The sequence below is a fragment of the Equus caballus genome, chromosome 8, assembly GCF_041296265.1.
Source record: "Equus caballus isolate H_3958 breed thoroughbred chromosome 8, TB-T2T, whole genome shotgun sequence".
In the NCBI taxonomy this organism is placed as follows: domain Eukaryota; kingdom Metazoa; phylum Chordata; class Mammalia; order Perissodactyla; family Equidae; genus Equus; species Equus caballus.
Window position 1 is genome coordinate 4,181,686 of NC_091691.1, and position 25,193 is coordinate 4,206,878.

Here is a 25,193-nt window from a genome sequence, read left to right on the forward strand (position 1 = left end):
ACATTTACTCTCTGGCCCTTTACAGTTTCCCAAGCCTTGATCTAGACAGTGCTGCAGAGCGGGCAGGGAGGCAGGAGACGGACTGGAAGAGCACTCTGACAGATGAGATGAAGGTTTCAGCAAGGAAGCTTGTTCATAGGGCTAAATGGGGCAGTGAGGACCCAACACATGAAGACTCAACAAGGAGCATCCCCTCCACCAACTCTTTGAAAATGACTACGTAGAAGACAGAATCTGATTTAAAAACTTCACATTTTATTTTATGGATTATGGTCATTTGTTGAGTTGAAGGCATGGAGCACAAACGCTGTTCTGATACAGACTGAACAAAAAGCCCCCTCCCATGAGCACTTCCAATGACTAGCTCATCATTCCATACGCAAGACATTTCATTGATCAGAGCTGAAGATGCTTAAAGACATTGGTAACTTTAAAAATTCTGCAGAAAAGGCCTACATAGGCAAAATATAAGAGTTTTACTAAGTTGGTGTAGTGTACACTTAAAATTACATATTCACAAAAAGAAGTTAGAGAAATTAAAAAGCACTTAGTATTTTTTTTCTTGCCACCTGAGTTAAATTCAGGTCTCCTTTCCTACAGAATACAAGAAAAGACAGCCACAGGCAACTCACTGCTGAGTTACACATCACCAGATGTTAGAAATAGTTTCCTCTGAGGAGAATGCACTTATTTTTAAGTTAGTAGCATACTTAACATAAAACTAAAGTTAGAAAAGCCACTTTTTTGAAGGCACAGCTTGTTTCCAGCTTGATTGCGGAAATAAAAATCTGTTTTAGGGACCCCATCTGGCAAGGACAAGTTCACTGGTCTTGTCTGTCATACCAAAGCCCATCCTACAGCCAACCCCAGCCCAGGCACCTCTGAGTGTCTCCATGAGATGTGACAAGTCTAGAGGGTAGAGTGTTTTCTTTTTGGTCATAATTATCATGTGCAAAGATTCTGGACACTCCTCAGGTCTTCATTTTCTGCAAATGCAAGCAACCTTGCTTTATAAAGTAGCATTAGCAGCTGGTCCTTGGTGGGCATGGCAGCAGGGGTGAAGACCCAGCGGAAAGAAGCTGCTGGCCAGCACACTGCTTAGTGACAGTACCTCCGCCAAGGCCTTAGAATAAGAGGGTCTGAACAGGAAGAGAACAACATGCATGAGGCCCACTAATGCGTCAGAGGAAGACAAATTTCTCCTTCCATACGCTTGAGGGGAAAGAGGGGTGACTGGCTTCACAAATCCAACAAAAGACCGGGCAGGTACATAAAATAAGGTGCTACTTTGCTTCAAGTCGGTTAAATTACTAATCCTGTTATGCAGATGGCAGGCCGCCAAGCGACTGTCTGGCAGTGGCCTTCACATGTATTTATGCGAAAAAATAAGTTTAGGTCTGAGGTATAATGACTCATCTCCATGACTCTATACCTGATGATGATAAACAGAAGCATGAAAGAAGGTGTTAGGAGAAAAAAATGGAAACAACTAGAATGAGCGGAAATGCACACACAGCTGCTCCGCACTCTGGCTTCGTGCTTTTGAGCAGCCTTTCTGCTGAAAGCCCTGTGAATTCATTTAGTTTGGGCTGGGTATACACTTAAAATTTTTCCTCTTACCAGTTACCAAGAGAATAATCATGATGAGCTCATCTGGTAAACATCTAATTTGATTACCTTTAACGTGTCCTCACGTCCTGGGATATTCATGGTGACATGGCTCAGACTCCCTGAGGTGGCTGGAACAGGATGGAAAGTTGTGTCTGCCAATGGTGGCTGTCAGTGTTTTCAGGACAGTCATGCATTACGGGATGGAATTGCTACATAAATATTGATGCATTGCTGTAGCACTTTAAAAAGAGAGGTTTCCTTTGCTTTGCTGATAGGCTACAGAATATAGGTGGTGAAGGTCACATAGCCAGTGCCATGCCTCAAGGTGAAAGGCACTGTTATTTTAGTGTCTGATCTAACCTCTCTTTTTAAAGACACCATCTTCAAAATATTTTAATTTGCTTTTAAAAAAGACAAGAGCCTTGGGGCTTCAATTATTTTGCTGGCAATACCAACACAAATTTAATTATAGAAATAAATTTTAATTAATGCTTTTAAATGATTCTTTTTATAAAATGAAAGAAAAGAACCAGCTGGGCTAGTTATAGTGATAATGTCTGGGCTTTTTTTCAGCTAAATCCTTCCATACAAAGTCAGCATCATTTGTGGAGTGCCAGTCCTAAAACTGGGTGGCAGAGAACCAAGTGATGCGTCATCATTTTGCAAGAAGTGTAAGAAGAGTGGGTGGGAATCCAGGACAGGTCTGGAGACCCCAGGCACTGAAGAAACACTGTCATACCCAAGGCCTGGTGACTGTGATCCCCATAGGGGTGCAGAGCTCAGTGGAGGAAGGCCACCGCTTGGCCACAGTCTGTGTGATGCTCCATCCCACAAACTCCACAGGGCCCCTGGGCAGCCAGCCAGGCAGCCTCGAGCCAGTGGAGAAGCTGTTCCTAACCATGGACAGAGTTAGAGAGGAGAGGGCACGAGGAAGAAGGGCTCACCCAGTTCCCTACACATTTCCAAGCAGCACAGTGAGCAGTGCTGGTCTGAACTCCTCCTACTAAAATACGTGCCAGGGCCAGAGGGCAGGAGGGGAAGAGGTGACATCTGTCAACAAAATAGCAAAGAATGTCGACACACTCCATCCCTAAATCTCATGCTGATCCTTTTCCAGGAGGTTCTGAGAATCACAATGAGCTCAGGTTGTGTGTGCGGTGAGGGGGAGGCGGGGCGCACAGCAGATGATGACTGCTAAACAAAGATGTGGGAAGGACCCTCCTCCCACAAACAACCGGCTCACACAGTCCCTTAGTACTGACTCACGGTAAGGCCTAGGAATGAGAAATATAGCAGACAGGGGAACAGAGGGTGGTGGTTCCAAGACTTAAATTCGGCTCACATCTTTCCATATGCTCATTAAAGTGGGAAATGCAACTCTTCCTTCTCATTCCAGCATGGTAATCAAAGGCCCAGGATATTCAGGGCCAGGCTACTGTGCTCAGATTAAAACTCTGCGAACTCAGTTCAGAACTGACAGAGGTGTTGGCTCTAAGAAAAAGTAAGACACAACTTCCTCATCACAACAAAATCTCTTAAGACTCACTCTATTATAACATTTGCAAACACATGTTAAATTACATACTAAAATAATACATGAAATTTCTTGGGAGTTTAAAAGAGGATCGTTCAAATCTTTTCATCACAATGGAGTGAAAATCATTCTGTGTCTTTAAAGTTGTCGAACTTTTCTTTCTGTGCTTTTTATATTGACATCTAACTTGTCCACTTTGGTTGTGAGGCGGTCAAGAATGTCATCTTGCTCCTCAATTTCCGTCTGCATCCCCAGGGCTATGTCCTTCAGCCGGCCCAGTCCTAAGGACAGCTCATCTGTGGGAGAGGGAAGCACACACAGGCCTGAGCATACAGAAACAGCATTAGAAACGGCTTCTTGTTCCCTCCTGGATGCTCAGCAACATCTGGACTACTGAGTCCTCTTTCTCATAAGACAGGCTAAATCCAGGGCTTTGGTTACATTTTCCAAAATATATACCAGTAAAAGAAATCTGCTTACTCAAAAAGTAATAGTGTTTAATGTGAAAGCCACTCCTCCCACTGCCACACACCCAAGATAACCACTGTTCATATAATGGTGTCTGTCCTTCCACTGCTTTAAAAAATACATAAAGGTCTACATAAGTTTTCAGCTGCCTCTGAACCTCTAGTAGGTTGCTGCATATCGTAAGATCAGTTAGTACGTAAGGAAAAGAGAAGCACAGAAGGGCCTGGAAAACACGTTGCCTTCCTAGACCCCACAGTGAGTACCTTGGAGAGTTAGGCTGGTTACTAACAGCCAGACCCGCTGGCCTGCTCTTCAGGAGCAAAAACCCCACGTCAGTCGGTAGAACTTAATAGTGCTTTCCTTCCTTCCATCTCCAGCTTCCCAAAGCTAAATCAAGCACAGATCCAGAGCGGCAAATATGAGGATTGCCATTTGGAAACATATCTGAGAGGCAGACCTAGGAAGCCCTGTCCAAAGGGAGCCCCTGCATCCAGGTTGTTCCAGCACTAGGCTCTCCCCTGGAGAAGGCAGGACCCCCCAGTCCACTCTGCAGATGGCAGGAGCAATGAGGGCCCTGAACCCGCCCTGCCACTTCGGGTGCTCTCCCAGAAAACACACGAACTACAAATGTTCCCACTGGACCCAAAGGCCACGAGGTCCCTTCACCTATGTTCCAAAGATTCACATTTCCCCACATTCACACATGTGTTGCCACCACTTCCCAGATCCAGGAATACATCGATGCTGTCACGTTCTGGGGTATGACAATCAGCTTGCATTCCTAGAACCGGACTGGCACCACTTCCTTCGCTTACTTTGTGGTCACGAAGAAGACAGTGGCCTCTGCATAAGCTGGGTGCAGAGATCCCTGCAGCCCAGGGTCCCCGTGTCAGAAGGAACAGAGTGCTGAAGGTGCTGAGTTCCTTCAGAGGTGCCATCTGGGCTGCGCCCCAGGTAACTGTGGAATATACTACTTTTGGCAAAGGTTCAGCTCTTGTGAGAGGTTGCATGACTATTGCTGAAATTCAAGTTCAAACGCGACGCGTGAGAACCTAACTCCCACCCAGGGGAAGTGTGGTATCGGGGGGAATCCAGGGCAACTCCAACAGGTCTAAGTTCAAATTCTGCCCCTGTCCCTTACGTGTGCTCTGGCCTGCCCAGGACCCAGACCACAGCCAAGGTGAGCCCCTGCAAGAGGAAGGCCCCGGCCACAACTAGCCTCTCTGATGCCGGTTTCCTTCTGAGCTCATTCTATTTCCTTCCTTAGGCTTTTCCGCTATTTGTAATAAATATTTTAATTCTCTTTTTAAAAATTTGCAAAAATCAATCTCACATTCCTTTTTAAGAGGGATCAAGGACATGGGCAGCCCTTGGAGTCCATAAAAGGCTGACTGGGCAGAGACTACATAAAGAGAACTGAGGGTGTGGGGGGAGGAGACATGTTGAAGGGATCCTAGGGTCCCCTAAGAGGGCTGTGCTCACTGCAGAGATGAGTCCCGATTTAACCGATTCTGCCGTGGGAACGGTACGGCCTCTTTCCGGGGTTTCATGGCAGTGTGCGTGCACGCACTTGTGGACGGGGAGCGGGAACAGGGTCATGCCCAGAGCTGCTCTCTGTCCTTTACCAGGAACAGCCGGCCAGGAAAGAGCCAGAGGGAACAGAGAAGAGGTGCTGCATCCTAGGCCTTCTTACTGCTAAATTAAAGATAAAACATTAGGATAAAAAAAAGTCAGAATACACAAATATTTGGCACTGGCACCACAACCCTAAGCAGACTCAGGTTTGTTTTCTAAAAACAGCCTTCAGTTCTATGCTTCTTGAGTTTACTGACATTTGTGACTTTGTATTCCATGGAGAGTAAAACCTTCGGGTCAACTCAGGCCTCAGGAAGCTTGTCGGCAGTTTGGACAGCAACGGACATGCTGAGATAAAATAGTGTGATAAAGTAAACCACCAGGCAAGGGAGCTGCCCTCAGAGGGGGGCCTGCACTAGTCCCTGAAACAGAGGGAGGGCTTGGAAGAAGGGAGGAGCTAACTCGCCAAGGGCAGGCGGGTGTGGCCTGTGTCAGCAGGGCCTGATGGCCGACGGCCATGCTCTTTCCTCTTCCCTCTTCCACCAGGGCCCTGCTCCACACCCCATACTGCGTCACACTCAGACCTGCCAGGGCTGCAGGACCTCATGCCAACTGCACACCCTCAGCCTCCAGGGGTGCGTTGTTCTTACTCTTCTTCCCACCGCACTCCCTGAATTCAGTACCCTCGCCCTAGCAGGCACCAGTGACGCCCTTTCTCAGTGGGGAAACCGTTGGTGGGGAGGACCGAGGGCTTCCAAGCCCCTGTGTGTGTTTCTGGAGGGGTCAGATCCCAGCAGATGAATCTTCTGCCTGAGGTCTTTGGCTCTGGAGGGCAGAGTCCAGAGGACAGATGCACAAGGTGGCCTTCTGGGGCTTCCCTGGGCTCTGAGGGCAAAGCACAGCTGGGGCTGGGGCAGAAGCCTGCCCAGGTGTGGAGGGTGCTGAGATGGGTCCTCTCCCCTGTCGCCAGCAGGCACTGGCCATGCGGGTCTAGTCTGACATTCACACTGAGGGGAGGAGTGGTGAGCTGCAGATGGTGAAGTGACGGCTCTTTCATTTCTTTATTCTCCCTTATGTCTATTCTAAAATCCATGTCTTATTCCTGTGAAGATTTCCTTTAATGCTTAAAAGGAAGATTCTAGGGCAGGCCTGGTGGTACAGCAGTTAAGTGCACACGTTCCGCTTCGGTGGCCCAGGGTTCGCTGGTTTGGATCCTGGGTGCGGACATGGCACTGCTTGGCACACCATGCTGTGGCAGGCGTCCCTCATATAAAGTGGAGGAAGATGAGAATAGATGTTAGCTCAGGGCCAGCCTTCCTCAGCAAAAAGAGGAGGATTGACAGCAGATGTTAGCTCAGGGCTAATCTTCCTCAAAAAAAAAAAAAAAAAAAATCATTGAGCTCTTGCCTAGTAGGCCCTGGGTGTAAAGTAGTAACAAATCTGAACTATTCCTGAGTCCCCTGGAATTTAGAGTCTGGTCAGGAAGACAAGAGATAAGCCAGTAGGTAACGATTACAAACGGCTGAGGCACTGCCCTGGAGACAACAGGGTGCTCTGAGAGCCAACACGAGGATGCCACATTAAAGCAAGGCCCACGGCACAAGAAGGAGCAGCCTGTAAAGAGCAGGGAAGGACACTCCAGGAAGAGGGGGGCGGTGAGGCCAGAAAGCGATGAGGGCAGGAGGGGTGGAGAGGTAGGTGGGGGCACAGGCGGGGCGAGGGATCTGGACTGTAGGAAGCTGGCTGTGTGGCAGATGTGCAATAACGGCCACATGCGTGCCAGCTCTTAGCAGGCCAGGCTGTTTCCTACATGCTCTAAAGGGTTGCTCGTGTAACCCCCCCCAATCCTGAGGCAGGGTCTGTTCCTGGGCCTGGTTCACAGGGGAGGAAACAGGGACTCCATGTGGCCAGGTGGTAAAGAGGCAAGCAGACTCAGGCTGCACTGTGTGGGCCCTCAGGGACTCCCGGTCCCTGCTGATGTCACATCCAGATGAGAGGTGGGGAAGGAGAGAAGTGGACAGACTCCAGAGAGAGTGAGAGGGTGATGGACATGACTTGTGTCAGATTTGACATGTGGCGAGGGAGAGGCAAACACCAGGTTTTGGTCGAGAGACTGCATGGCTACTGGTGCACTGGCTGGGCTCAGCACGAGCTGCCTGGAAGACAAGTGTTCCGAATAAGTGACCTGTGGAGGCTGGTGCAGCTTCCAGTCTTACCTAGATTGTTGTCGATCTTCTGGTGATAGGCTCGAAGGTGTGCATTCTTTGGGTAAGCCTCAGTACTCACAGCAGAACTGGCCCCTCCAGGGACGGAGTCTGAGTTTAGAAAGAAACACCAGGAGAATGGTTAAGAGACATCTCTCGAAATGATGCTTCACAAAATTAATCTTAATCGGGAAAATGGGTGGAAGGAATAAGGTAGTCGGTTCTGAGGCCATTCAAAGAGATGACTGTGGGAATGGATAAGGCGCAGGAGGGAAGAGCACGGGGCAGGCTTGTTGGGGAGGGAGAGACGCTTCCTCGGGGGCAGCCCTTTGGAGATCAGAGACCTTCAACCTATGGGTCACCTGGTCAGACCCTGGCACACAAGCTTGGGAAGGGACAGAGATCATACAAATAACAATACAGCAGTGGAATTGCAATGATGAAAAACCACACAGGCTCGTGCACAAAGTCTAAAAGTCAAGGTTTAAAAATAAAAATTGTTATATTACAGAAATGGGATGGGTAATTTTTTTCCTTTTGGACATTTATTTCTATGCTGTCTTTTCACTCCAAACAAAACAAACAAGGAAAAAAGAAATGTTAAATAATGCACATTTGCCCCAAGAAATCTTCCTGAACTTCAGTTTCTAAATGCACACAGAAAAGCCCTGTCATCCCAATTTTTATCTTTTGGGGAAACGTCCCTTTCAGACTTGGTGTATTTCCTCTAGCACAACCCACTGAAGCCATTCTACACACACACTGTCGATTTTGGTTTTTCTTTTTGAGTCTCTTAAGTTAATACATACCACCCAAGCTAAAACACCTTTTAATTCCTCAAAATCGTGTCTTTCAAGTGCACTTCTTCAGGGTGTGATGAACTCCGGTTTTTCCCAGGCCTTAGGTATTTTAGTTTTTTCTCCCTCCCTCCCCTTGTTTTCACCTTTCTTGACCCCAGCTCTTCCTTCCTCAGCTTCTCCTTAGCTGTGTCAGCCACAGTAGTGGCGGTTTCTGGTGCTTCCAGGGTGTGTCCTACTTTCCTGGAAGGTAGCACAGTAAGTATTTGGTTTCTGGCACCCTTCTGATGTGCCTGGCATTCTAGGAGTCTACAGAAGCCCCTAGGAGGCCTGAATTCCTTTCCAGATAAGGGAGGTTTCTGGGTCTGCTATTTGATATTAATGGGATCATTTGACACAAAACACATTCTCTCTTGCGCACCTATCCACGCTGCTGTTTCGCCACCCACTTGGGCTTGAGGGCTATATTAGCTTCCTACTGCTGCTGTGAAAAACTACTACTAATTCATCCTTCAGTTTCGGAGGTCCAAGTCCTACATGGATCTCACTGGGCTCAGATCAAGACGTCAACAGGGTTGTGTTCCCTCTGTAGGCTCTCGGGGATAATCTGACTCTTAGCTTTTTCCAGTTTCTAGAGGCCACCTACATTCCTTAGCAGGTGGCCCCTTCCTCCATCTTCAAAGCCAGCAGCGTAGCATCTTCAAATCTCTCCCCAACTCTGACACTCTGTCTTCTGCCTCTCTTTTTCACTTACAAAGGACCTTTGGGATTACACTGGGCCCAACTGGATGAGCCAGGATAATCTCCTCTCAAGGTCAGCTTATTAGCAGCTGTAATTCCATCTGCAACCAGAATTCCCCTTTTGCCACATAACGTAATATGAGTTACGACCTAATAGGTTAGAATGTGGAGATCTTGGGGGGCCATTAAGCTACTTGCCACTGGGGTTTTCCTGCAGTTTACTTTTCACTGCCAGAAGAGCTCAGGGCTACACAGGGCACAGAGTAATGGTGAGTGGGCAGGTTCATTTCCAACTGGACACAAGCCCCCACTTTCTTATTCTACCCTCCACGGGGAGGGAGGGATGAGCCTGGGTGTACCACACACCTCCAGCTCCCTGAAAGCTGCACTGGGTCCCTAACACCCTTCACCTAGCACCAAGGATGATAGCAGCTGGAGTCCCTGCCCCCTGCCCCACACTCAGGGCCAACACCAAATCCAGAGGTCTCCCCACAGAATCCAAATGTGGTGGGAGCGCAGGTGCCCACTGACCTGAGTCATTCAGCTTCCTGAGGTTTGGGTGGTTGGCCTGGTACTGTGCCTCCTGTTCTTTACTTGTACTTATGGCTTCTTTCAATCTTTGGATAAAAGTTAAGAAAAAAAACGTTTTAGAAAGGAAAAACACCTATGACAGTGCAGTCAGTCTTTTCGAGTAAAGCCTGTGTGAGAAAATCAAATGCCCCCTCTGACCCATGCAAGGACTTTCCCCGCTCCTCCTGGGAGCCCTGCTGCCACACAGCAAGCTCCCAAGACACTTGCTTTAGAAGCAGGGCATCTGGTTAGCTGGCTCTTCCTCAGGAAAATCAGGATCCTAGGACCAGGCAGAGGAGAGGCATATAAAACCACTAACCAGGTACTTCAGACTGGGGGTCAGCGAACTTTGACTCAAGGGCTAAATACTGCCCACCACCAGCCAAAAGAAGACAACGACCTTTACAGATGTCCACTGGCAATCAGTAGGATGATAAGGAACACTAACTTTGAATCTCAATTAAGAATTTCATTCTTCTCATCAGTAGACTTGTATCGCAAAAAAATTATACTCCATTATTATTATTTTCATGTTTTGAATTGTCACTAAAAATTTGTTTATTTCCCTTGTTATTTAAGTCCCTACAAAATACCTTTGATTTTGCCTCCTGGCCCACAAAGCCTAGTGTGGCAGCTCCAGCTTTAAACAGGGACTTCTCTTGGCAACTCAGAGATGCTCAGACAGTGCCCGACACCCCTGCGAACCCCCACAGGCATGGCAGGTGCCCCCTGTTTGGATCTGCTCCTGCACAGTCTGCTGTTCTCCACCTCTGCTGACCGGCAGCCTAGCCTCCTTATCAGCCAAGCTGGGATCCACAGTTTCTGTCCAGTTTTGCCCTCCCTCTGCACAGCTCCCTCTACACAGCTCTACTCCCAGCAATCCAGGCAGGCAAATGTCCTCTTGATCCCCCAAGTACCTCAGAGATCCTGCCCTTCCTTTTGCCCTGCCACTCTTTACCCTTACCCTTTCCAACCTTACCCCCTGTGGCTGCCAGGTATCTTTCTACATAATCCTGATATGCACCTCTCTCTCTAGTCTTTTTTTTTTTTTTTTTGGAGGAAAATTAGCCCTGAGCTAACATCTGCTGCCAATCCTCTTTTTGCTGAGGAAGAGTCACCCTGAGCTAGCAACCATGCCTATCTTCCTCTCCTTTGTATGTGGGATGCCTACCACAGCATGGCTTGACAAGCAGTGCCATGTCCACAAAAGGGATCCAAACTGGTGAACCTCGGGCTGCAGAAGTGGAACATGCGAACTTAACTGCTGCGCCCCCGGGGCCGGCCCCTCTCCAGTTAGTCTTTAACAGCTCCCTGCTCACTAGGAGCAAGCCCAGACTCCATCAGGCTAGCAGTTTTGCAGGCCCCAGTGCTCTGGCTACGTGTAGAATGTAGCAGAGCCTCCTGAAATCTGAGGATTTCATTACTCAGAAGCAGGGACTGAAAGTCTAGAACACACAGCTGGTGTCTCCAAGCATGGCTGTGAGCCCCATGCGTTGGCAGGCTGGGTGGGGGCGGGAGATGCATGGCTTCTGAGCCCCTCGCCCCCACCCAGCCTGCACACCTCAAAGGTTCTCTCTATGTGCTATCACGTACATAGTAGTAACATTTAAATGCTAAAAGCTTAGTTTCTTTGTGAACAATGGCTCCTCCAAAGAAAGACAATTCTACAGATAGTGTGAGGAGTGATAAGAGAGTGTAGAAGTCTAAGAGAGTGGTGATTCTGGTCAGAAACCAAGTCTTAAATAAATTTGAGAATGTGAAATTTAGCGGTGGCCATGACTACAATGAATCCCCCACCAGCCCTAAATGGAAATGAGAGTAAGCAGTTTATGAAGCTTTGTCAGCAAGAAGCAAAATGGCTTGCCAAGTAACAAAACTTCAGAGACAGCTGAAGAGTTTGTGTGATAAGGACGTACATGGGAAATGCATGACTCAACAGAAGTTTGATTAGGAGAAACTTGTTTTAAAACTTTTAAATGACAATATTCCCATATTTATGGATTAAGGGTTTTGAAAGGATCACAAAAATTTTACTCACAATTTAGTGCATTTTATAGAAGCAATTACACCTTGTAGTCATTTTTGCAAATTTAGGGATTTAGGAGCTCACAGGCCCTATCTTCGCAGGCCATGCCTCAGTGTCAAGAGCCTGCTGGGCTTCCGCTCTTGAAACAGCCAATGCCCTCCTTCATCTGGACTTCACCTGTGCTTTGATTGCCATGTGTCTATCCCTTTCCCCCTCGTTCAGCTAGCAGGCTCCCACGCAACCTTGACTCCATGCAAAAGGTCAGCTCCTCTGTGATGCCTTCCTCAGTCCCCAGGGCCAAGCCCCCGTCCTCTGGGCCTCCACTGAATCACTGTTGACTCTCTGTCTCCCCCATACCTTCCAACAGGCAGATCTCGCTCCTGCAGCTTCACCTCTCAGCCACAGGCACAGGCGTGCAGAGTGTGGGCACTCAAGACCGGTGAATGACAGAACCCATGCAACGCCACTGGAGCAGCCTCTCCTACAAAGCTGCACAGATCCACTTCAACGCATATTTGGGCAATAGCTGAATTAGAGTGAGTTGCTTCATGTAAAAATTTTGCTTTCCTGCATATACTAAGTGATGGTAAGACCTCTACAGCTAACTGAGGCCAATCTATGGGCAGAAAGCCAGGTGGGGTACATGACATTGGGCCCACCCCGAGAAGCCCACCCCAGCAGCCTCACTACTGGGCAGCCTTTCTCGGGAAGGCCTCGAGTTTTCAAGGTAATCCAAAAAAAGAAAGTTGCCTTTGGAGCCCCAAGACGTTAAAGGCTTTTATAGCGTGATCACGGCTGTGGGGGGCCCCCATGAGCTCCAAGAAGAAGCCTTTGGGAAGAGGCATGCAGGACACAGGAAAGCACCAATCACAAACCCGCCAGCTTCCCACTTCTCCAATGGCTCGCTCTGCTGCTGAGTTCAGGCGAGGCGGATGTCTTAGTCAAAAGGAACAGATAAGCAAACTTCCTATGGTAATCAAATGTAGCCAAAAATTAGGACACAAAACATCTTCCTGCTTTGTATATTGAAAACGAAACAAAAAACAACTCCAATTGGGGCGAAAGGATGCGGATATTTGAAATTAGGGTGAAGCTGGAAAATTGGGGATGAATGGTGATTATGGCTGAGCCAAAAACCAAAACTAAACAAACTCTCATACCCTTGGCTAGTGTATCCACAGGAAACAGCCCCTGGGGCCCCCACCAACTGCCTGCTCCCCTTCCTGCAGTTTCCTCTCCATAAATCCCCACAACTTCACCTGCCTGCTCTTCCTGCCACCACCACAGGCTCCTTTATCTACATTCATTCCTTCCCAGCTCCACCGTGAGCTGGAAATAATTTCTTCCTTACAGCATTCAACATCCCGACCTGGGTGGTGGCCACACAGGTTATACACAGGTAAACAGTCATCGGCTCTCCACTTTAAGTTGTGTGCACTTTACCGTACACCAGTTATGTATGTAAAAAAATACCTCTTAAAAATAGCTCAGCATTTCAGTAGTCTGGGGTTGGGCCCAGGAATGAGCATTCTGGTAGGTTCCCAGGTGATGCTGATGTTGCTAGTGGTCAGACCTTGAGAACCACTGGCAGATCCTAAAGGGAGGCAGGACCCTTCTGGGAAGCAGGACTCACAAGAGTGTCAGCACCTTGCACCCAAGCCCTGAAACTGAGAGTTCCTTTCATCCTGGCCCCACCCCACACTCAATAACCTGGTTCCAGAGAAGGTGAATGAGATGGAGAAGGAACTGTGGCTCTCAAACCTGCAATGAACCAGGACTGGAAGTGTTTGCTAAAAACCAAAAACAATGGATTTTTAGATGGTGGAAGTTTGAATTTTTTTTCTGTTTTTTGTAAGGGGTTCTGTTTGCTATGCCATTTGGGTAATTATTTTTAATCTGAAAGGAAAAACAAGATATACCTAAGCTTTAAAATGTTGGAGTTATATTAATCTCAAAATTGCTAATTAAGTTCACCTACAAATATAAAAAATAAAAAATTCCATTAAAAAAAAAAAAAAATAGGTCAGCATTCCAGAATCAAAAGAGAAACAGAGAGAGAGATAGTTATTAAACTTGTGTAATAACATTACACCAAACATTTTTCTGGGTTAAATGGAAGAAGTAGGCTACAAAACCAAATAAATACTCTGACTCCAACTATGCAAAGATTGAATAAGGGGAAAAACTAAATTTTAAGTCTTTGTGTTATGGTAGATAAGGTGCAGATTTTCTATAATGTGGCTATATTGTTTTTTATAACAAAAAATACACACAATGATCTGAGAATAGTAGTAACCTATTTTAGCAGAAACTCAATTCTTTTATCGTTTTTTTTTTGAGGAAGACTAGCCCAGAGCTCACATTCGTGCCCATCTTCCTCCACTTTATATGTGGGACACCTACCACAGCATGGCTTGCCAAGTGGTGCCATGTCCACACCCGGGATCTGAACAGGAGAATCCCGGGCCACCGAAGTGGAACGTGTGCACTTAACCACCGCACCGGCCCCAATTCTTTTATCTTTAAACATGTGATTTTAAATGTCCACCAAAATCAAATGTATGACTTTATTATATCTCTAACCAAAACTTTTGAGGACAATAATCTCTAATTTCAAAATGACCATCAGGGGCCAGCCCAGTGGTACAGCGGTTAAGTGCACACATTCTGCTTCGGCGGCCAGAGGGTCGCCAGTTCGGATCCCAGGGACGGACATGGCACCGCTTGGCAAGCTATGCTGTGGTAGGCATCCCACATATAAAGTAGAGGAAGATGGGCACGGATGTGAGCTCAGGGCTAATCTTCCTCAAAAAAATAAATAAATAAAATAAAATGACAATCAATGGGTAAACTGTATTAGACACAGAAAAGTTGGACATAAAGACTTTTTCAAGCAAAAATTCTGTGAACTGAGTCACATTTGCACTGATTAAGCTTTCTGAGGTGAACATTCTCTTTCAAACTACCGGGGTCACAATTAATGGAGCAGCAATTTACTGGAGACCTAATTCATGCCGAACTTTGCAGCCTGGACATCAATGGAATGAAGATAATCAGGAGGTCTCGAGAAATGTTTGTTTCAAAACGTTTGAAGACCAATCCCTCCCAATGAGTACCTTACAGGGTTCCTGGATTCCTGTTAAGGCCCTCGATGCAGGCCCTCGATGCAGACTGAGACTCTTGGCCATCAGCACTAAATCCCATTTTCTGCGATTTCACTTCCAGACGGCTGAAGGTCACTCACCTGCTGTTGGACTGGGGGGGGAGGGTACCATTCTGCTCAGGTGGGGTCTCTGCTGGTTTGGATTTGAAGTAATTGACGAGCCCCCCAAACACACTCTTAATGCTGTTAATATGCCTCTGGCTGGTCTTCAAATCTTGATCCATCTTGTCCACCATCTTCTCTGTGCGTTCTAAGACTCCACGCTGACGGACGAGCTCCTGGGGAAAATGAGAGGCAATAGCATTGTATGTTTTTGTCATTTTCCCTCCACCCATAGAGGAGGACCACACACAGGAGCCTCATTACAACTCTCAGTGAGCACATACGGGGACAAATGCCGTCCTTTGTGATGGGCACGCTATCCTTTCTGGGAACACATTCCTTTGTCTCGCCCTCCCTGCCCTACCTCTACTAGCTTTCTTCATTTGCTTGAGTCCCTTTTTCCTCGCTTGTATGAAGCTGGCTTCACAAGACCATATTAACACGGATGAAGTGTGCCTGTAGGGTCAGAGTAAGGGCCTGGACTGGCAGCAGACCCTCTCTAGCCCTCCCCACACCCCAGTAACCCTCACAGGCTTTCACCCATCACTGCCCCTGGACTATAGTTTTGTTGTTGTTTTTTTTAAGATTTTATTTTTTCCTTTTTCTCCTCAAAGCCCGCCGGTACATAGTTGTATATTCTTTGTTGTGGGTCCTTCTAGTTGTGGCATGAGGGACGCTGCCTCAGCGTGGTTTGATGAGCAGTGCCATGTCTGCGCCCAGGATTCGAACCAATGAAACACTGGGCCGCCTACAACGGAGCGCGCGAACTTAACCACTTGGCCACGGGGCCAGCCCCCCACACTATAGTTCTTTTAGTCTCCCTTTTCAGACACGGGAGTTCCACTGGGCCACCTGGCCCTGGTCATGTCTTCAAACTCTTATTTTACACAGTAGGTTCTTGGTCCTTCCTGGGCCCTGTTGGTGTCTGATTCCAGCCCATATATAGTTTCAGTTTTAAAATCTGTAATGAGGGTGACCCTGTCACAGGGCCTTTGTATGTGCTACTTTCGCTGCCTGTAATGCTTCTCACCCAGACACTTGTATGGCTCCGTTCCTCTGCCCAGAGGCCACTTCCTCAGAGAGGACTTCCCTGAATACCTTCTCTAAGCAGAGCTCCTCCTTCCACCCTCAACTCGCCCTCTCCACCCTCGACCTGCTTTACAGCATGCACACTCCACGAGGCAGGAACCTTCTTGGCTCACTGCTGTGTCTTCAGTGCCTCAGAGCAGCTGCTCACTGCAAATCTGCCAGATGGACACAAGAATGACGCTCTGCGGCCATGGGGGCAGCCTGGACCTTGTTCCTTGAGAGCTGATGCTTCCGGCTGTGGATGTGAACGCCCCACCACAGCAACACTCACTTTCCTTTATTTGGGCCAGACTTGCCTCAGCCCCAGTTTCAGGCCACTGCAGCCGTGCCCCTCCCTGTGACCTGCCTTTCCAGCCAGATGACTGCTAAGACTCTCATACTCTTTTCCTTCTACTTCATGAGGCAGTCCCTACCCTCAGCTGCCGTCCTCTCAGTCTTCTAACCCTGCATCTCCCTGTGGCTCAGCAATTATATTAATTACGCAAATAATCTTTAGAGATGCTCTCTCGATACCTAAAAACAAAGTCATAAGCAAACACCTTGGAAGTTTGGAGAGTAAGAATGAAACTGTATACAAAGAGTTTGTTAAAGGCCATTTTAGATATAAAGGGCTTAATAGAAGGCTTTTAGGGCACTTAGAGACCCAATGTATATCTTGAGTTCTTACTATTTAGTGGGCAAAATTTTTTTCTTTTGAGGAAGATTAGCCCTGAGCTAACATCTGCTGCCAATCCTCCTCTTTTTGCTAAGGAAGACTGGCCCTGAGCTAACATCCGTGCCCATCTTCTTCTACTTTATATGTGGGACGCCTACCACAGCATGGCTTGCCAAGTGGTGCCATGTCCGACCCGGGATCTGAACTGGTGAACCCTGGGCCGCCAAAGTGGAACGTGTGAACTTAACCGCTGCACCACCAGGCCGGCCCCTAGTGGGTAAAATTTAAAAATACAATGTATAGACAAAAAGCTAAAACAGTGGTTGAGTTTATTACTAGATTCAGTTTAACTGTTGTTGGAAATAAATTGAGAACTGCTGAGCTTTACAGCTTTGAACCTTTCAGTGTTGTCTGCCAACTCATGAGACGTGTCAGAAGGAATCATGAGGCTTTTTTTTAAGTAAAAACAAAAACGTTTTCTGGATACGTCAAACAAATCTCGCAAGGGCTAATTTTCAGAAGGAAAAACAAAAGTGCTGCTAATTTATCCGGAGTTTCTAGTTCTTCCAACATCTCAAGTTGTCATTTTCATATCCATTCTGAGGTAAGTCTTTTCTGGAACAAGGCAGAGCTAAAAATGAGGATTAAAATGATTTTCTCCACCATTCATGTGTTTTTTGCCAATATATTTCTAACAGTTCAGTCCCACCCAGCGTATTCCACATGCTGCAAAAGACAGAAAAATTTGAAGCTGGAGAGGGCTCAGGGCCACTAGGGGTGGGAGTGGTGGCCAGGGTTCTGCTTGTCGCACCAGGAGGCAGGTCCTTGGCTTTCCTGACAGCGCGCTCTCCCACAGTGCCTCTCAGGAACCACATACCCTTCTACCTCGGCCTCCCCACCTTGACCTGGAGAGTCGCAGCAGTAATGAGTAGCTGGCAAAACCTCCCTCAATGCACAGTGAGATCTTATTTTCTTCTGTTTACAAGTGATAAAGTCTCTCAAACACTCAGTGTCTACGTCATTGGGCTGACTTGGTAAAGAAACCAAACGCCTGATCTAGATGGTACCATAGAAGCACAGAGAAATATGTGAGAGTGGTTTGTCCTGTGTGTGAGGCTGGAAGGCCAGGGAAGTGAGTGCTGCTCTGGCTCTGGAAGTTTCCGTGAGCTGGAAGCTGGTGGTCACCTGTGGTAATCTGCTGGTCAGGAGGCCAGCAGAGGAGGACGTTCTGCTGAAAGCCTCCCCCAGCGGGCAGAGGAAAGGGCCAGACTCCATATGCTTGTGACCTAGTTCCAACCAACGAGGAAGAAGCACTCGGCAGAGCAAACACCAAGAATGCCAGGACAGAAACCACCAGCTGGGCAGGCCCTGCACCCTGGACATTACAAAGGCAGGCCTCAAATGCTCTGGGTCCCAAGGAACAATCCTGTTTCCCAAAAGGAGGGCCATGTCACGTTTTCTCCATTGGTCCCCATGAGAATGGGAGGTCGCTGATGAGACCAGGGTGGCTGTGAGGGGAGCAAGCTCTGCAAAGTGCCCTCAGCGTAGAGGACATGCACACAAAGTCCTTAGCTCAGGTGTAAGCATTACAGGGGATGCTCCTCTCCCTTGAGCCCGAGTAGGAGTTTTCCAAAGCTAAACTGGAAAAAGAAGGGGTCAGAGGAAAGATCTGGTTGGGCTTGTGATACAATGCTGAGGGGTAACATTGACAGAGGGAGTATCTCAATTCTTCTTGGACTTGTGGCTTTTTATCAAGCAGAGGGATTCCCAAGAGAGCAAGAGAAAGCAAAAAAGACAGCTGCAGACCCTGTGAGGGCACACTTGCCCTACACGAGGTGACACCTGGCCGGATGGATTATGTCCAAGGGCCCTGTGAGGACACAAAGACATCAGAGAATCATGGTGGCTCGGACCCCCATTCCAGGGGCTAGGGATTCAGGGGTGAACTAAACAACCCAAGTCTCTGCCCTGATAGAGCTCACAGTCTGGCAGAGGGCGAGGTGAGTGAAGTTCAGTCTGATTTGTCATGCATTGACGACACTGTGGTGCTGGGAATCCAAGGAGGGCACACGGGTCCTCACTTCACTGAGCTTACAGTCTCGTGGGGGAGACCAAAAAGAAAGCCGTTTCACATGCACGCGACAGACGCTCTGTCAGGGTAAGCTCCTCGCAAGGACTCCTCGCCTGGCTTAAGGTGGCTCAGAGGGGCTCCCCGATGGTGTAAGGTTGAAGGAGACACCCAAAGCTAAGAAGTTAGGGAGTCACAGGGTCTGGGTGGGGCAAGAGCATTCCGGGCAGAGAGTGGCCTGAGGCCTGCGGTGGAGTGGCGGGGCCAGTTAGGGGAACTGAGAGAGGAAGAGGAACTGTGTGTGAGCATGAAGGGCAGGTGGGGCGGGGCGGGGGGGGGGGGGGGGGGGGGCGGGGAGATGCTGGCAGGACCAGCAGGGGTCACCGAGGGGGTGGTGCTAAGGCCTTCAAAAGGCACTAGTGACCACCAGACTCCAATCCCAATTCACTGCTAACACATCTCATAACGACAGACGGGCCATGTCATCTTCCCTGACCAAGTCACACCTCGAGTTCCTGGGTGAAAGGTGTCAGTGCTAACTTTCTCATACTGAGCTTTTAATTGAACTCGGGTATTGACGAATACGTACACAGACGTCAATCTGGAGTCAATAAACTGAATATAGAAACTTGAAATTTATCTTTGTTACGTTGCTCCCCTTCCAACGGAGCATGCAACAAGTGCAAGAGCTGGCAGGGACGCACGACCAAGTGCGGAGCATGCTCGAACCCACGGCTCTGTCTCACTGCAGGAGCAGGAGCCATCACATGGAGTGGATTCAAAAACACCACACAAGTGTTAGGTTGCATGAAAAACCACCAAGGGTAAAGGGGGTAACGTTGGTGCCCCTCGCTGCATGTGTGCAGGCTGTCCCGGGCCCGGGAAAGAACTAACTCACTAGGCCTGGGTGTTCTACACCCTGCACGGTCCAAAGAAAGGCCTTGCCTGGCTCCTTGTCTTGGTTTACCTGAGTGCTTAGGCCAGGCCAATGTGATCTATGATGGGGGCCTTGACCTTTAGAGGGGCTGGAGACTAAGGTCTGCCAGGTGGACAGGTGGTCAGCCATGCAGTACCCCCAGGTTTGGGTGAGCTTCTTTGGTTGTCAGTACTCTGTGTGTGTTGTCATTCATCGTTGCTGGGAGAAGTTTATGTCGTCCACACAACCCCACTGAGAGAGAACAAGTGAAAGCCTGTGCCTGGTCTTGCCTGGACTCCGCCCTATGAGCCTTTTCCCTTTGATGATTTTAATCTGCATCCTCTCACAACAGTAAACCGTGACCATGAACCTAACAACTTTGCTGAGTTCTATGAGTCCTTCTAAGGAATCACTGAACCTGAGGGTGGTCTTGGTTTTCCCCAACAATACCGCCAAATAGCACTTCCCACTCTCAGAACAACCATCTCCGAGGCAGAAGGCCGGAGAGCACACAGCTGCTCAGCTGCCTGCGGCATGTTACCTGGTCAGGCAGGCAAGGTCCCTCAGGACAACATGGTGGCCATCAGCAGACATTTCCAGAAGGAGGAGCAGATATAGCCAGATGCCACAGCTCTGGCATGGGACGTGTGACCTGCCTGGACAGTAACAACTCACCTTCATAGGGTGCTTGTTACAGCTAAGGAGCCAGCAAGTTTGCCTGGGATCCCAGAACCTTCCAAGAGTTGAATTCAATCACTGACAGTTAATGAAAAATTACTAAAACAATAAATCCAGAACAGACCTACTGATGAGATGTGGTTAATGACATTTCCCTAGCAGAGTACCTTATATCTGGTAGAAACAGCCGGAGAGGCATAAGGATGCATTTTCTGGCCATCAGGAGGGGGATTCAGCCAGAGCTACACAGCTCAGTTCATTCTTCCCACCTCAATCTCTCCTCCACTTCCACTCAAGCCTCTGCTCCCTCCCTTCTTTTTCCTTCCCTTCCCCAGGTCATTTATTCATCTGGCAACTATTCGGGGAGCCCCTATTACATAAAAGACATTGTGTTGAGAAGTGTGGGGTTAGAAGACTGAGAAAGAGCCTGCTTCTCCTCCATAGCTGACATTCAGAAATCGACTGGGGAATTACTTAACCTAGCAGCTCTCTTTGCCCTCCATCAACTTTTGCTTCAGGATAGGGTTGTGCTAAGAACTCTGGCTGCATCAGAATCACCACAGGCTGCCTTGGAGGGGAAGCCCTGGTCAGTACAGCCTCTCATTTGGAGCGGGGGAGGTTCTGCTGCAAGACCAGCTTCCCAGCGGATGAGGGCACCACCCTAAGTTATGGGAACACCCTGAATAGATGGCTGAGATAGCTTCTGTTCCTGAGCTGGGGGGGTGCTCTCCTCTGGCCCACCTCTCTGGATTGAATGTCCAGTGTGGCTTTGGCAACTATCGAGTGCTGGAAAGACACTAAGAAGGTGAGTGCAGCCCTGCATGAGATGGTGTGCAGGATGTGCTGGCCAGGCCACTGAGGGCATCATGTTCAAATCCTACGGAACACCACTCCCTTTCCACTGCTCTTACTGTGCCAGCCATTGAGGCCCTGGTCTAACGTTGTTGCTGGACTCCCCTGAACTGAGATCCTGGGCCCCACGAAACTTTACTGGAGCATGCTCAGCTGCCAGAGGGGCTGAGGGGTGCCCTGGGCAGGCGGGTCTCCTTAGCCAGGGCGGTGAAAGGGTGTACAGAAACTTCATCTAAGTAGGATGCAAACAGGCTTGCCCAGCGGTGCAAACGACCCACATGTCCATCATCAGGGGACTGGCTCCATAAACAAAAGTCATCCATCCAATGGAATATGACATAGCCATAACAAAAAAGAGCTGCACGTTATATGTTGTCATGGAATAACCTCAATCCTATTAAGCAATGTGGAGACTAGAATGGATAGAATGCTTCTGCTTAAGTTAAAACAAAAAAAAAGGAAAAAGACCATTAGTATGCCTTTATACACAGAATGTCTCCACAAGGACACCGAGGGAACCAATGGTAACTGGCTGCTGTGGGGGCAGAGGGGTGAAAGGAGACTTTCGAGCCCTCTATATGTTTTAAATTTTGAACCATGTGACTGGATTATCTCTTCATAAAAACTTTAGAAAAGAAAAGAAGGAAGAAATCACGCTTGCAAAATGGAAGAAGAGCTGAGTACCTAAAGTCTCTCTGGTTCTGGACTGTGCTTACCAGGCCAGCTGAGTGCAAGCTGCTCTGCCCCATCTACTTCTCCCCTGTCCTATGGCAGTCATGACCTGTGGCTAGAGTCTTTGTGAGAAACAAACCATGCCAGGTTTCACAGGAGAAGGGCAGCTCTCCTTTGCTAGAGGTGACCTTACTAAGTAATTTCCCTACTTCTGCCAAGCTGGGATTGAATTATGACCTTCCCAACCTAATATGATTTGTAAACTCCTAATCCTCTACAAAAATCTGTCGTGTTTTGGCATGTCTCATAGTGCTGGGTATCCAGGAGGCACCCGTCTAAGTGGGGAGGTTAGCTAGGTGACTCGGTCTGCTGGGAGCCACACTGCAAACTTAGTGGAAGGAAGAGCTCACGTGCCCTCACCCCCTACCTCGACTCGGAGGAGAATGAAAGGGTGATGAGAATGATTTAAGACAGTCTGGAGAGTATGGGGTGGGGCGGGGTGCTAATCATTCCTGCCTTCCAGGGCCTCCAATGATTGAGAACTGGTTCAATCCAGGAAAAATTCAAGGTGTAATCCCGCTGATGAGAGAGCCTGTCACCTGCCCAGTCATGATCCTACTGTACCTCTCAGAGAAACGCCAGCTTGGCTGAGGCCAAACCTCACAGGCCTGAGTTAGCACTCTGCTCTGCTTCCACAGACCCCACTGCATAGGGAGAAGGACCCCCATGTCATGGGAGCATGGGGCATGTCACCACAATCAGTATGAAACAACTCACATCTACTATGTTTTTGGCTCTTCTGAACTATAAGAACAGAGCTTCCCTCTGACCACAAAAGGCTCCTAAGCTACCTCCTCCAGGCCCTTTCCTCAAATGCATCTTGCATATCACTTCCCTATTCAGGAGCCCAGGAGCTCTGGTGGTGGGCCAGTGCCTTTGCATTGCTCCTCTCTTCCCTGGAAACATTTCTCCTCATCCTCATTCCTCTTGTCTAAACCTTAGTCTTAAAAGCCAGATTCAAGTTTATCCTCTGCCACGATACCCTACTTTGTATCATTTTGATTTCCCACTTCACTTGTTCTCACAGTTTCCAAAGACATCTCTTTGAACAGTTCTTGTTGGCTTCCTTGGGCCTAGGACGCTCAATCAATTGACTCCTCCAAGAGGGCCCAGAGACCTCAGGAAATCCTCCCAAATCTAAGTCAACACTTTCTATTTAGACTCAAACATAAGAATCCAGTAGATATGAGATGCAAGAAACTACAACCTAAACTTCCTCAACTGGGCTAAAGGCGGAAGGTGGGCCAATGACGGATATGGTAACAGGGAGATGTAGGGAAGGAAAATAATGCAAGAAAGCAACAATGGGAAAATGATGGAGATGTCTATTTCAGAAGTTAATCAATACAACTCAAAACTGTCCAAGACCATAAGTGATCAGGTCAGAATGAACTTTGCCAGAGAAAAGAATTACAAGGAGACGCGTGGAGGAAGAAAGCACTTTTGCTTCCAGCATTACATTTCAAAGGTACAAATGCTTAAGATGAATTATTCTTAGCTCATATATCAATAATCTACTATTATATTTTTTAAAACAAACAAAAAAACGCCCAAACAAAAACACTTCATTTGTAGACCGAGGAGAAAAAGTGGTACCTAAGAAAGAACAATCCTCACTTAAGGTCCTACTCTGAAACCTTCCATAGATGGAAAGAAGAACTAACAAAGGTGAATTGAGCAATGGACTGTCGCAAACCACAGTCTATCAAGGACATCATTTTGATTTGGGAAGTAAAGGTAAGGCCTACACTCGACCAAACTCCAGCTATCCAGGCAGACAAGACTTCAGCATCCCTGCTGGCCAGGTGGAGAAGTGGTCAGTCATGGGAAAGAACTCAAGGGCCATTTCCTCTGATGCTTTCAGACACCAGGAGGCACACAGACCTCTGGGTCACTCCGACAGGACGGGCTGAAGCCCTGGGTCCAGGTTTCTGCCCAGGAAATTATGTAAAAGAAACAGACACTCCATTTCCCCACCCGGGCTCCGGTGTTTAGAATTTTTACTTACTTGGACAGTACACATTGTGGAGTTTACCTCTGAACTAGAAGTAGTTAAAAAAGAACCACCTAAGCAGACTAATAGCTAAGAAAGATTCTCGGGGGCAAATCGTCTCTTTCAAGTACCCAAGATGCACACTTTTTACATAGTCAACAGATTATTACAAATCACTAAGTCACTGAAGTACAAGAACCTATTCTAGGCAATCCGAGAACTTCCCAAAGATAGTGAACAAAACATTTCTTGACCCAGTGTGACCAGGCAGACTGGCCAGTCCGGTCCAGCCCTGCTCCGGACTCACCTCGGAAGAGGCGACCCCGATCCTCTCGGACTCGTACATGAGAGACAGGGACCTGCTAGTGCTGGCGGCCGTGGCCTCGGCCCTGCGCATCACCTCCTGCCGCAGGTACTGCTGCCGGTCCGCGGGCGCGCCAGGCCCGTCGGGGAGGTCGCGGGAGTCCTTCCACGGGACCGGCGGGGCGTCTTCATCCTCCGCGTCGTCGTCGAACGGGTTGTAGCTTTTGGGGTAGGCCGACATGGTGCCGGCGCTCGGCTCGGACTGAGCAGGAGGAATGGCCGAGAGGAGGAACGGCCCTTCCCGGCCCGCAGGGGTCCCGGCCGCCCTCCAGAGGCGCTCGAGCAGCGCCCACCGCTCAGTAGCCCCACAGCTCCACCGCCCACCGTCCAGAGCCGCGCTCCGCTCGTCGCCCCAGCTGCGCCCGCGCGAGCTGCTTCCGGCCGTCGCGCGCGAGCGGCCCCGCCTCCGGAGCCGACCACGGCGGCACAGGGGGAGCCACGCCCCGCGCGCGCAACCGTGACCTACCGCCCGGCGTCTCTCTCCCCTCAAGCGGTGGGACCGCCCCGCGGCCACGCCCACCCCGTGTCGGCAACAGAGAGGTCACGTGGCGGGGAAGCCGGATGCGGCCGCGCCTGCGCCGTGAGCTTTGGCGTTCGCGGGCCGGCTGCTGGAGGCCGGCTGGCTGCGCCGCTGCGCGCGCGATGATGGCGGCGGCCGCGGCCCGGGGAGGCGGCGGCGGCGGCGCCGGCGGCTCCAGCTCCGGCTCCGGCTCCGGCTCCAGCGCCTCGCGGGGTTTCTATTTCAACACGGTCCTGTCACTGGCCCGCTCCCTGGCTGTGCAGAGACCCGCATCCTTGGACAAGGTAGACTCCGCCGGCCTGGCCGCGGGCTGACAGGAGGAGGGGTCTGGTGCGGCGAAGCGGGGAGGCGGGGCGAGGGTCTGTCGGGGGCCGAGGAGGGGTTGCGAGCTGCCTCCGACGGGAGGGGCCTGGCGGGGAGGGAGCTGGCGGGGCGAGGGGGCCCGTGGGCGGAGGGGACAGAAGAAGGGAGAGGGTCGTGGGGGAGGGAGCCGTGTGGACGGAGTGGGCTGGGCGGGCTGGACGCCGCGGGCGGGC

General features: G+C 49.2%; 2 protein-coding genes across 2 annotated transcripts in view; one reads left to right on the top strand and one right to left on the bottom strand.

Annotated features, from left to right (window-relative positions):
* Nucleotides 1-233: 233 nt before the first annotated feature.
* On the bottom strand, nt 234-24,637 carry SNAP29 (synaptosome associated protein 29). Its single transcript, XM_001492462.6, has 5 exons — nt 24,082-24,637; nt 14,771-14,967; nt 9,462-9,547; nt 7,405-7,503; nt 234-3,441 (listed from the first exon to the last, which is right to left on the bottom strand). Exons 1-5 carry the CDS (start codon nt 24,316-24,318, stop codon nt 3,284-3,286), a joined length of 777 nt encoding a protein of 258 aa, XP_001492512.4. The 5' UTR covers nt 24,319-24,637; the 3' UTR covers nt 234-3,283.
* The window catches only part of PI4KA (phosphatidylinositol 4-kinase alpha), a 146,525-nt gene continuing 145,770 nt past the window's right edge, over nt 24,439-25,193 (top strand). The window contains exon 1 of the mRNA XM_023646776.2: nt 24,439-24,941. Within this exon, the coding sequence (XP_023502544.2) occupies nt 24,699-24,941 (243 nt within the window). The 5' untranslated portion in view covers nt 24,439-24,698. The remainder of the gene's footprint in view (nt 24,942-25,193) is intronic.